The 13,156-nt window shown below is 42.6% G+C and overlaps 1 protein-coding gene across 2 annotated transcripts in view; it reads left to right on the top strand.

Annotated features, from left to right (window-relative positions):
• Positions 1–9,300, top strand: part of LOC122938612 (solute carrier family 22 member 13-like) — a 65,184-nt gene extending 55,884 nt beyond the window's left edge. The window contains exon 10 of one of the 2 annotated variants that reach the window (XM_044294252.1): positions 8,851–9,300. In XM_044294252.1, coding sequence (XP_044150187.1) covers positions 8,851–8,959 — 109 coding nt within the window. In that variant the 3' untranslated portion in view covers positions 8,960–9,300. The remainder of the gene's footprint in view (positions 1–8,850) is intronic. The other variant, XM_044294253.1, reaches the window with a different exon arrangement.
• The last annotated feature ends 3,856 nt before the right edge of the window (positions 9,301–13,156 follow it).

Genomic DNA, 13,156 nt, shown 5'->3' on the forward strand with positions numbered 1-13,156 from the left:
AACCCTTTGAATGAGAAGGTGTGTCCCAACTTTTGGTCTGAACTGTACAGACATCCACATATACATATACAGTGACTATAAAAAGTCTACACACCCCTGTTAAAATGTCAGGTTTCTGTGCTGTAAAAAAACAACACAAAGATAAATAATTTCAGAACTTTTTCCACCTTTAATGTGACCTATGAACTGTACTCAATTGAAAAAACAAACTGAAATCTTTTAGGTAGAAGAAAAAAAAAACTAAAATAATGTGGTTGCATAAGTGTGCGCACCCTCTTATAACTGGGGATGTAACTGTGTTCAGAATTAAGCAATCACATTCAAAATCATGTTAACCACTTCAACCCCGCTAGCTGAAACCCCATTAATGACCAGGCCACTTTTTACACTTCTGCACTACACTACTTTCACAGTTTTTTGCCCGGTCATGCAACTTACCACCCAAATGAATTTTACCTCTTTTTCTTCTCACTAATAGAGCTTTCATTTGGTGGTATTTCATTGCTGCTGACATTTTTTCTTTTTTTGTTATTAATCAAAATTTAATGATTTTTTTTTGCAAAAAAATGACATTTTTCACTTTCAGCTGTAAAATTTTGCAAAAAAACGACATCCATATATAAATTTTTTGCTAAATTTATTGTTCTACATGTCTTTGATTTAAAAAAAATGTTTGGGCAAAAAAAAATGGTTTGGGTAAAAGTTATAGCGTTTACAAACTATGGTACAAAAATGTGAATTTCCGCTTTTTGAAGCAGCTCTGACTTTCCTAGCACCTGTCATGTTTCCTGAGGTTCTACAATGCCCAGACAGTAGAAAACCCCCACAAATGACCCCATTTCGGAAAGTAGACACCCTAAGGTATTCGCTGATGGGCATAGTGAGTTCATAGAACTTTTTATTTTTTGTCACAAGTTAGCGGAAAATGATGATTTTTTTTTTTTCTTACAAAGTCTCATATTCCACTAACTTGTGACAAAAAATAAAAACTTCCATGAACTCGCCATGCCGCTCACGGAATACCTTGGGGTGTCTTCTTTCCAAAATGGGGTCACTTGTGGCGTAGTTATACTGCCCTGGCATTCTAGGGGCCCTAATGTGTGAGAAGTACTTTGCAATCAAAATGTGTAAAAAATGGCCTGCGAAATCCGAAAGGTGCTCTTTGGAATGTGTGCCCCTTTGCCCACCTAGGCTGCAATAAAGTGTCACACATCTGGTATCTCCGTACTCAGGAGAGGTTGGGGAATGTGTTTTTGGGTGTCATTTTACATATACCCATGCTGGGTGAGAGAAATATCTTGGCAAAATACAACTTTTCCATTTTTTTTATACAAAGTTGGCATTTGACCAAGATATTTATCTCACCCAGCATGGGTATATGTAAAATGGCACCCCAAAACACATTCCCCAACTTCCCCTGAGTACGGCGATACTACATGTGTGACACTTTTTTGCAGCCAAGGTGGGCAAAGGGGCACATATTCCAAAGTGCACCTTTCGGATTTCGCAGGCCATCTTTTACACATTTTGATTGCAAAGTACTTCTCACACATTTGGGCCCCTAAATTGCCAGGGCAGTATAACTGCGCCACAAGTGACCCCATTTTGGAAAGAAGACACCCCAAGGTATTCCGTGAGGGGCATGGCGAGTTCCTAGAATTTTTTATTTTTTGTCACAAGTTAGCGGAAAATGATGATTTTTTATTTTATTTATTTTTTTCCTTACAAAGTCTCATATTCCACTAACTTGCGACAAAAAATAAAAAATTCTAGGAACTTGCCATGCCCCTCACGGAATACCTTGGGGTGTTTTCTTTCCAAAATGGGGTCACTTGTGGCGTAGTTATACTGCCCTGGCATTCTAGGGGCCCTAATGTGTGAGAAGTACTTTGCAATTAAAATGTGTAAAAAATGGCCTGCGAAATCCGAAAGGTGCTCTTTGGAATGTGTGCCCCTTTGCCCACCTAGGCTGCAATAAAGTGTCACACATCTGGTATCGCCGTACTCAGGAGAAGTTGGGGAATGTGTTTTGGGGTGTCATTTTACATATACCCATGCTGGGTGATGAGAAATATCTTGGCAAAAGACAACTTTTCCCATTTTTTTATACAAAGTTGGCATTTGACCAAGATATTTATCTCACCCAGCATGGGTATATGTAAAATGACACCCCAAAACACATTCCCCAACTTCTCCTGAGTACGGCGATACCACATGTGTGACACTTTTTTGCAGCCTAGATGCGCAAAGGTGCCCAAATTCCTTTTAGGAGGGCATTTGTAGACATTTGGAGCCCAGACTTCTTCTCACGCTTTAGGGACCCTAAAAAGCCAGGGCAGTATAAATACCCCACATGTGACCCAACTTTGGAAAGAAGACACCCCAAGGTATTCAATGAGGGGCCTGGCGAGTTCATAGAAATGTTTTTTTTGGGGCATAAGTTAGTGGAAATTGATTTTTTTTTAGTTTTTTCTTACAAAGTCTCACTTTCCGCTAACTTGGGACAAAAATTTTAATATTTCATGGACTCAATATGCCCCTCAGCGAATACCTTGGGGTGTCTTCTTTCCAAAATGGGGTCATTTGTGGGGTGTTTGTACTGCCCTGGCATTTGAGGGTCTCCACAATAATTACATGTATGGCCAGCATTAGGAGTTTCTGCTATTCTCCTTATATTGAGCATACAGGTAATGAGATTTTTTTTTCCGTTCAGCCTCTGGGCTGAAAGAAAAAAATGATCGGCACAGATTTCTTCATTCGCATCGATCAATGTGGATGAAAAAATCTCTGCCAAAAAAAAAAAAGGAGGGGAAAGGCGTCTGCCAGGACATAGGAGCTCCGCCCAACATCCATACCCACTTAGCTCGTATGCCCTGGCAAACCAGATTTCTCCATTCACATCAATCGATGTGGATGAATAAATCATTGCCGGGATTTTTTATATTTTTTTATATGCAAAGTGTTTGCCAAAGCATAGGAACGCCGCCTCCTCCTCAGCTCGTATGCCTGGGCAAACGTATCTTTAACTGCAGAGTAGAAATCTCGTCTTGCAGCGCCGCATACACCGACTTGCGTGTAATCTGACAGCAGCGCAATGCTTCTGTCAGAATGCACATCGGTGCTGCAGCTGGTCGATCAGTTGGTCCACCTGGAAGGTAAAAAACAAAACAAAAGAAAAAACAAAAAAAAAACAGGCCGCAACGCAATAATTTTATTAACGTTGGAACAGAACATATAAACTTTAACTTTTTGAACTAAACATTAACCTTTTTGCTTACTGGTGTTTTTTTTTTTTTTTTTTTACCTTTATAGAACAAACCTCTCCTTCCCCATGGGTCAATGTGCAAAGCGCAAATCGCCCAAAGATGTGGCGAAGTGCGTTATGCACTTTTTCCCAGGTGAAAGGAGAGGTTTGCAGCAGCTGTATGTGAATGGGCCCTAATAGCCCTGTGTGCCTGTCCTGGTGAGATGTGATCCCTATGCTAGATGTACCTGTGTGTGGTACTTCCGGAAACACTCCCCTAAGCATAGGGCAGGGTGGTCAGGACAGAAATAGCGGGTGTCACGCCTTATTCCACTCCTGCTACAGACACAACATCTTTTTCGGGGTGACGGTTAGGTTGAGGTACTGGCAACGACATTGGGGAAATGTGGCTCGTGTAGACGGCTAACTACACTGGTGGATGGGGCCACGGAACCTCCTGGGTACAGGAGGTTCTCGATGATCTCTTCCTGAAATTTGAGGAAGGATCCAGTTCTCCCAGCCTTACTGTAGAGAACAAAACTATTATACAGAGCCAATTGAATCAAATATACAGACAGCTTCTTATACCAGCGTCTGGTTCTGCGGGAAACTAAATACGGAGACAACATCTGGTCATTGAAGTCCACCCCTCCCATGTGAAGGTTATAGTTGTGGACTGAGAGGGGCTTTTCAATGACACGGGTTGCTCGCTCAATTTGTATTGTCGTGTCTGCGTGAATGGAGGAGAGCATGTAAACGTCACGCTTGTCTCTCCATTTCACCGCGAGCAGTTCTTCGTTACACAATGCAGCCCTCTGCCCCCTTGCAAGACGGGTGGTAACGAGCCGTTGGGGGAAGCCCGCGCAACTAGTTCGCGCGGTGCCACAGGCGCCAATCTGTTCTAGAAACAAATGCCTAAAGAGGGCCACACTTGTGTAGAAATTGTCCACATAAAGATGGTACCCCTTGCCGAATAAGGGTGACACCAAGTCCCAGACTGTCTTCCCACTGCTCCCCAGGTAGTCAGGGCAACCGACCGGCTCCAGGGTCTGATCTTTTCCCTCATAGACACGAAATTTGTGGGTATAGCCTGTGCCCCTTTCACAGAGCTTATACAATTTGACCCCATACCGGGCGCGCTTGCTTGGGATGTATTGTTTGAAGCCAAGGCGCCCGGTAAAATGTATTAGGGACTCGTCTATGCAGATGTTTTGCTCTGGGGTATACAAATCTGCAAATTTCTGGTTGAAGTGGTCTATGAGGGGCCGAATTTTGTGGAGCCCGTCTAAAGCTGGGTGGCCTCTGGGACGAGAGGTGCTGTTGTCACTAACAGACATCAGGAAACGCAGGATGGTCTCAAATCGTGTCCTGGACATGGCAGCAGAGAACATGGGCATGTGATTAATTGGGTTCGTGGACCAATATGACCGCAATTCATGCTTTTTAGTTAGACCCATGTTGAGGTGAAGGCCCAGAAAAGTTTTAATTTCGGAAACTTGGACGGGTTTCCACCGGAAAGGCTGGGCATAAAAGCTTCCCGGGTTGGCGGTTATAAATTGTGTGGCATACCGATTTGTTTCGGCCACGACTAAGTCTAAGAGCTCCGCAGTCAAGAACAGCTCAAAAAATCCCAGGGCCGAACCGATCTGAGCTGTCTCAACCCGAACTCCAGACTGGGCGGTGAAAGGGGGAACTACAGGTGCGGCTGAAGTTGGGGACTGCCAATCAGGGTTTGCCAGCACCTCAGGGATTCTAGGGGCTCTACGGGCCTGTCTTTGCAGTGGCTGCGACGGGGTCACTACTGCTCGTGCCACCATACCAGCTTCAACTGCCCTTCTGGTGCTTGCCACTTCACCAGGTTGTGCGGCAGTACTAGGTCCAGTAAGGGCTGCGCTGCTGGTGTATGCCTCACCACGTAATCCGACAGCACCAGCCCCACTCTGCTGCTCTTGAAGCGGATCCTGCGCAACCTGTGGTCTAGCGACATGGGGCCGGGTACGCCTGGTGCTATCAGGGACCTCAGCCTCCTCGTCCGAACTTTGGGTCAGAGAGCCACTGCTTTCTACAGGTTCGTATTCTGACCCGCTAGATTCATCAGATGAGGGTTCCCATTCCTCATCCGACTGGGTCAGAAGCCTGTAGGCCTCTTCAGAAGAATACCCCCTGTTTGACATTTGGGCAACTAAATTTAGGGGTATTCCCTGAGACTACCCAAGAAAAAAAGCAAGCCTGTCTTACAAAGGGGAGGCTAGCGAAGTAGCGGAGGCCGCTGCGGTTGATAAAAAATATCAAAACTGATTGTTTTATCGCCGCAGCGCGTGTAAAGTGAATGGGCAGTGATAAAAAAAAATACATTTTTTGTCACTGCGGTGGGGCGGGCGTGGGTGAACGCACGTGTGGGCGACCGATCAGGCCTGATCGGGCAAACACTGCGTTTTGGGTGGAGGGCGAACTAAAGTGACACTAATACTATTATAGATCTGACCGTGATCAGTTTTGATCACTTCCAGATACTATAAAAGTACAAATGCTGATTAGCGATACGCTAATCAGCGAATAAGGGACTGCGGTGCGGTGGGCTGGGCGCTAACTGATCCCTAAACTACCTAACCAAGGGGCCTAAACTATCCTAAAACCTAACAGTCAATACCAGTGAAAAAAAAAAGTGACAGTTTACACTGATCACTTTTTTCCTTTCGCTAGTGATTGACAGGGGCGATCAAAGGGGTGATCAAAGGGTTAATTGGCGTGCAGGGGGGTGATCTGGGGCTAAAGTGTAGTGTTTGGTGTACTCACTGTGAAGCCTGCTCCTCTGCTGGATCCAACCGACGAAAAGGACCAGCAGAGGAGCAGGGCAGCCATATAACAGATCATATTTACTAATATGATCTGCTATATGGCTTCTGATTGGATTTTTAAAAAATCAGCAACCTGCCAGCCGCGATCATTGGCTGGCAGGTTGCTGACGAAATACTGCTTTTACTTTTGCCAGCCCGCGATGCGCATGCGCGGGCCGGTTCTGACCGAAATCTTGCGTCTCGCAAGATGACGCACGGATGCGTCCAGGAGGAGTAAATCAACCACCTTCCGGACGCATCCAGTGCGTTAGGCGGTCGGGAGGTGGTTAAATAGGAGTCAGCATACACCTGCCATCATTTAAAGTGCCTCTGATTAACCCCAAATAAAGTTCAGCTGCTCTAGTTGGTCTTTCCTGAAATTTCCTTAGTCGCATCCCACAGCAAAAGCCATGGTCCACAGAGAGCTTCCAAAGCATCAGAGGGCTCTCATTGTTAAAAGGTATCAGTCAGGAGAAGGGTACAAAAGAATTTCCAAGGCATTAGATATACCATGGAACACAGTGGAACACATCAACTGGAGAAAATATGGCACGACAGTGACATTACCAAGAACTGGACGTCCCTCCAAAATTGATGAAAAGACGAGAAGAAAACTGGTCGTGGAGGCTACCAACAGGCCTACAGCAACATTAAAGGAGCTGCAGGAATATCTGGCAAGTACTGGCTGTGTGGTACATGTGACAACAATCTCCCGTATTCTTCATATGTCTGGGCTATGGGGTAGAGTGGCAAGACGAAAGCCTTTTCTTACGAAGAAAAACATCCAAGTCAGGCTACATTTTGCAAAAAAAAACATCTGACGTCTCGCAAAAGCATGTGGGAAAAGGTGTTATGGTCTGATGAAACCAAAGTTGAACTTTTTGGCCATAGTTCCAAAATATATGTTTGGCGCAAAAACAACACTGCACATCACCAAAGGAACACCATACCCACAGTGAAGCGTGGTGGTGGCAGCATCATGCTTTGGGGCTGTTTTTATTCAGCTGGAACTGGGGCCTTAGTTAAGCTAGAGGGAATTATGAACAGTTCCAAATACCAGTCAATATAAGCACAAAACCTTCAGGCTTCTGCTAGAAAGCTGAACATGAAGAGGAACTTTATCTTTCAGCATGACAACGACCCAAAGCATACATCCAAATCAACAAAGGAATAGCTTCACCAGAAGAAGATTGAAGTTTTGGAATGGCCCAGCCAGAGCCCAGACCTAAATCCGATTGAAAATCTGTGGTGTGATCTGAAGAGGGCTGTGTACAGGAGATGCCCTCGCATTCTGACAGATTTGGAGTGTTTTTGCAAAGTAGAGTGGGCAAATCTTGCCAAGTCAAAATGTGCCATGCTGATAGACCCATACCCAAAAAGACTGAGTGCTGCAATATAATCAAAAGGTGCTTTAACAAAGTATTAGTTTAAGGGTGTGCACACTTAGGCAGCCATATTATTATCATCTACCTAAAAGATTTCAGTTTGTTTTTCAATTCATTGGTGCAGTTTATAGGTCACATTAAAGGTGGAAAATGTTCTGAAATGATTTATCTTTGTCTAATTTTTTTACATCACAGAAACCTGACATTTTAACAGGGGTGTGTAGACTTTTTATATCCACTGTATTTATAGCATGTATATTGCATTAATAGTTTTTGTAGGATAATTCATTTAAGCATGTTCAACATGAAGACTTTTTTTAAATTAGTGATTCATTTACTTAAATATATGTAAAATTTATATATAAATAAAAGCATTTCATTCTATCCTAATTATTAAAATGGTTAATATAGTTACCTTTCAAATTACTCATGATTCTTGCTGTTACAGCTTGGGTCTCCTGTCACATCTGATGGTGTTTTTCATAGATGTCCATATGGCATGTCATTGAGTTGGACATCCATTCACTATGGTTGATACATCACTGCGTTGCACTGTGATTTATTGACCTACTCATCGGACGATCATCATGCAAACATGTAAACTGATGGGGCAGGAAGGAACCCAAACAGCAGTAGCAGGGGAACATTGAGGATTTGGGAAGGAAAGTATTTTGAAGCCCTCATTATTTTTGCATTTTGACAAGAATTGATTTCTTTTATTCTCCCCTGAAAACCCATTACAACTTAAAGGGTAACTGTCATATTTTTTTTTAATGTAATTGGATTGGTCTTACTAAGTTTACCATAGCTCCCTAGTTAATACTTTTGTATAGGTATTGCATTACCTAGTAATTGCAGCCTGTTCTTTCCTCTCCTAGGTATTTCAGTGGTTCGGCTAAAATTGAGTTGCTAGGTGTCCTCCGTCTCCTATCTTCTATATACAGAATACGGAGGACGTAGTAGTGGGCAGTCCTGAACGCTGTGTGCACGCTCCCGTCGGGCCGGGATAGTTCCGATATTCGCAATAAAAATTTGCGAGTGGAATATTCGCGATCAACTACTCAGGAGGAAGAGGGCATGTTTAAGTCTGGAGAAAGCCGATTGGTTGGGGTGAGGCTGAGTGTTCCCGAGATGAGCCGAATGAATTCTGAGTAGTTAGGGAGGGAGGTCTTAGCCTCAGGGTAAGGGGATCAGAGGCCATCTTGTGAAGATAGTCAAAAAGAAGTCTTGTGAGGAGCAGTGGCTGTGGAAGGAATCTTACTAAACAAGTAGTATGTGAACACAATAATTAGTGATTATGGATTATCACCACAGCAGCAACAACATATATCAAAATTGAATTTTGAGTGAAAATATGACAGTTATCCTTTAATGGTCAGCAAAGTAATTTGTTTTTCAGATCTCATAACCTTCCAAAAGATCAGCTCATACATGAAATTCAACAAGAGCAAGAAGTGGATCCTGCACAACAGCAAAAAAGGACTCGTTTATAATATTTAAAGTGTTTTTTCCCCAATTTTTTAAATTACATATTCACAGCATTTGGTGATAAAATGTTGGATTGCTGAGGGTCTAAACACTGTAACTTCTAGTGATCCTGAAAATTAGATGTTCTTGAATCCCTTATCTGAATAGAGTGATAGTGCACAAGTTGGTACAGCTCTCCATTCATTTCTATGGGACTGATGGAGCACTGTCTACGTCACTCCCATATACATTAATGGAGTAGTGGACTGACATGCACTACCACTCCATTCAAGACGACTCAAGGACTTCTTCTTCTGAGGATTGCTGAGGGTCCCAACAGTTGGACCCCCAGCAATATGACATACAGACGTGGACAAAATTGTTGGTACCCTTTGGTCAATGAAAGAAAAAGTCACAATGGTCACAGAAATAACTTTAATCTGACAAAAGTAATAATAAATTAAAATTCTATAAATGTTAACCAATGAAAGTCAGACATTGTTTTTCAACCATGCTTCAACAGAATTATGTAAAAAAATAAACTCATGAAACAGGCATGGACAAAAATGATGGTACCCCTAGAAAACACAGAACATAATGTGACCAAAGGGACATGTTAATTCAAGGTGTGTCCACTAATTAGCATCACAGGTGTCTACAACCTTGTAATCAGCCATTGGGCCTATATATATGGCTCCAGGTAATCACTGTGTTGTTTGGTGATATGGTGTGTACCACACTCGACATGGACCAGAGGAAGCAAAGGAAAGAGCTGTCTCAAGAGATCAGAAAGAAAATTATAGACAAGCATGTTAAAGGTAAAGGCTATAAGACCATCTCCAAGCAACTAGATGTTCCTGTGAGTACAGTTGCACATATTATTCATAAGTTTAAGATCCATGGGACTGTAGCCAACCTCCCTGGACGTGGCCGCAGGAGGAAAATTGATGACAAATCTAAGAGACGGATAATCCGAATGGTAACAAAAGAGCCTAGAAAGACTTCTAAAGAGATTCAAGGTGAACTTCATGCTCAAGGAACATCAGTGTCAGATCGCACCATCCGTCGTTGTTTGAGCCAAAGTGGACTACATGGGAGACGACCAAGGAGGACACCATTGTTGAAAACGAATCATAAAAAAGCAAGACTGGAATATGCCAAACTACATGTTGACAAGCCACAAAGCTTCTGGGAGAATGTCCTGTGGACAGATGAGACAAAAATCGAAGTTTTTGCCAAGGCACATCAGCTGTATGTTCACAGACGAAAAAATGAAGCATATCAAGAAAAGAACACTGTCCCTACTGTGAAACATGGAGGAGGCTCTGTTATGTTCTGGGGCTGCTTTGCTGCGTCTGGCACAGGGTGTCTTGAATCTGTGCAGGGTACAATGAAATCTCAAGACTATCAAGGAATTCTAGAGAGAAATGTACTAGCCAGTGTCAGAAAGCTTGGTCTCAGTCGCAGGTCATGGGTCTTGCAACAGGACAATGACCCAAAACACACCGCTAAAAACACCCAAGAATGGCTAAGAGGAAAAAATTGGACTATTCTAAAGTGGCCTTCTATGAGCCCTGACCTCAATCCTATTGAGCATCTTTGGAAGGAGCTGAAACATGCAGTCTGGAAAAGGCACCCTTCAAACCGGACACAACTGGAGCAGTTTGCTCATGAGGAGTGGGCCAAAATACCTGCTGAGAGGTGCAGATGTCTCATTGACAGTTACAGGAAGCGTTTGATTGCAGTGATTGCCTCAAAAGGTTGCGCAACAAAATATTAAGTTAGGGGTACCATCATTTTTGTCCATGCCTGTTTCATGAGTTTATTTTTTTACATAATTCTGTTGAAGCATGGTTGAAAAACAATGTCTGACTTTCATTGGTTAACATTTATAGAATTTTAATTTATTATTACTTTTGTCAGATTAAAGTTATTTCTGTGACCATTGTGACTTTTTCTTTCATTGACCAAAGGGTACCAACAATTTTGTCCACGTCTGTAGGTGTGGGATAACTCCTTTAATCGTCAAAGTTTACATTGGGTCTACTTGAAGAACGGAATGCTAATTTTAATCTTGTCGTCATCATGATAATACAGCAATGTTATGATCCTTTATTGATTTATTCATAAAAAACTGTAATATTAAGACCATTGGAACTGTTTACACCGTTTTAAAATACGTGGGAGATCAATATCTGCATCTAGACCTGTGAAGTTAATGGGGTTTTCTGAGTTCACAATATTGATGGTCAATCCTCAGGATTGACAACCATTATCAGATCTGTGGGGAACTGACACTTCACACCATTATTTTACATACAATCTAATATACAGTACAGACCAAAAGTTTGGACACACCTTCTCATTCAAAGAGTTTTCTTTATTTTCATGACTATGAAAATTGTAAATTCACACTGAAGGCATGAAAACTATGAAATAACACATGTGGAATTATATACATAACAAAAAAGTGTGAAACAACTGAAAATGTCATATTCTAGGTTCTTCAAAGTAGCCACCTTTTGCTTTGATTACTGCTTTGCACACTCTTGGCATTCTTTTGATGAGCTTCAAGAGGTAGTCACCTGAAATGGTTTTCGCTTCACAGGTGTGCCCTGTCAGGTTTAATAAGTGGGATTTCTTGACTTATAAATGGGGTTGGGACCATCAGTTGCGTTGTGGAGAAGTCAGGTGGATACACAGCTGATAGTCCTACTGAATAGACTGTTAGAATTTGTATTATGGCAAGAAAAAAGCAAGACTGTTGGAAGACCATTTCAGGTGACTACCTCTTGAAGCTCATCAAGAGAATGCCAAGAGTGTGCAAAGCAGTAATCAAAGCAAAAAGTGGATACTTTGAAGAACCTAGAATTTGACATATTTTCAGTTGTTTCACACTTTTTTGTTATGTATATAATTACACATGTGTTAATTCATAGTTTTGATGCCTTCAGTCTGAATCTACAATTTTCATAGTCATGAAAATAAAGAAAACTCTTTGAATGAGAAGGTGTGTCCAAACTTTTGGTCTGTACTGTATATATATATTGTAAAGGATTGTCTCTTATCTGGGGGTCATTCTCACAGACTTCGCTACGGACACCAGGTTGAAGTCCAAACGATGCTTCTATTTTTAAGCTCCCTAAAACACATCACAGTGCTTACCCCCACACAGGGTTAGAGGGTCCCGACTCCCACAGGCCTTGACACAGCCTGCTCCTTTCCAGACTGGGAGAGCCCTGAATGCGGCCTAGATTTATTCAGGCTCCTCAGCTGGCTGCTAATTAACCTTATTACCAGGCTAGCTGCTGCAGACAATGGAAAAACACAATTCACTGCAAAAAATGCACCAAAATGATACACAACTGACAATACTAGCCAATTCCTCAGGCCGATGTTAAAAGCTGAGAACTTTGCCAATATGTTCCAGTCAGGAACATATCAGAGCCCCTCATGCACCACGTCACGGTGTCTCAGCGCGCATGGGGTCCTACCACTAAACTGCCCGTGGTGTGTGAACAGGGTCTGAACAGTGCAATTAACTCACAGCCAGACTCTCACATGCCTCCATAGTGGTATCACAAATGCACTGTGAGGTAAAATAAAGCTGTGAGCCGCACCCACAACAGACCAGGTGACATAGACGCTACCAGGTGCAAAAGAATGTTACCAACAAAATAAAGTGGCACATTCCATACACATAAGGATTATAGACACGCCATAGTGTATGGGTTTGGAGCATTTTCACCCGTTTAAGCCACTTTTTTCAGTGAGTTTTTGTCCTTATGTGTATGGAATGTGCCACTTCATTTTGCTGGTAACAGTTCTTTTGCACCTGGTAGCTTCTGTGTCACATGGTCTGTTGTGGGTTCGGCTCACAGCTTTATCCTACCTCACAGTGCACTTGTGATACCACTATGGAGGCATGTGAGAGCCTGGCTGTGAGTTAATTGCACTGTTCAGACCCTGTTCACACACCACAGGCAGTTTAGTGGTAGGACCCCATGCGCGCTGAGACACCGTGACGTGGTGCATGAGGGGCTCCGATATGTTCCTGACTGGAAGATATTGGCAAAGTTCTCAACTTTTAACATCGGCTTGAGGCATTAACTAGTATTGTCAGTTGTGTATCATTTTGATGCATTTTTTGCAGTGATTTGTGTATATATATTTTTTCATCTGCACAATGTATCATTTTGTGTAAGATGTTCTTGTGGTGCATG

The sequence above is a fragment of the Bufo gargarizans genome, chromosome 5 (assembly GCF_014858855.1).
Source record: "Bufo gargarizans isolate SCDJY-AF-19 chromosome 5, ASM1485885v1, whole genome shotgun sequence".
NCBI lineage: Eukaryota > Metazoa > Chordata > Amphibia > Anura > Bufonidae > Bufo > Bufo gargarizans.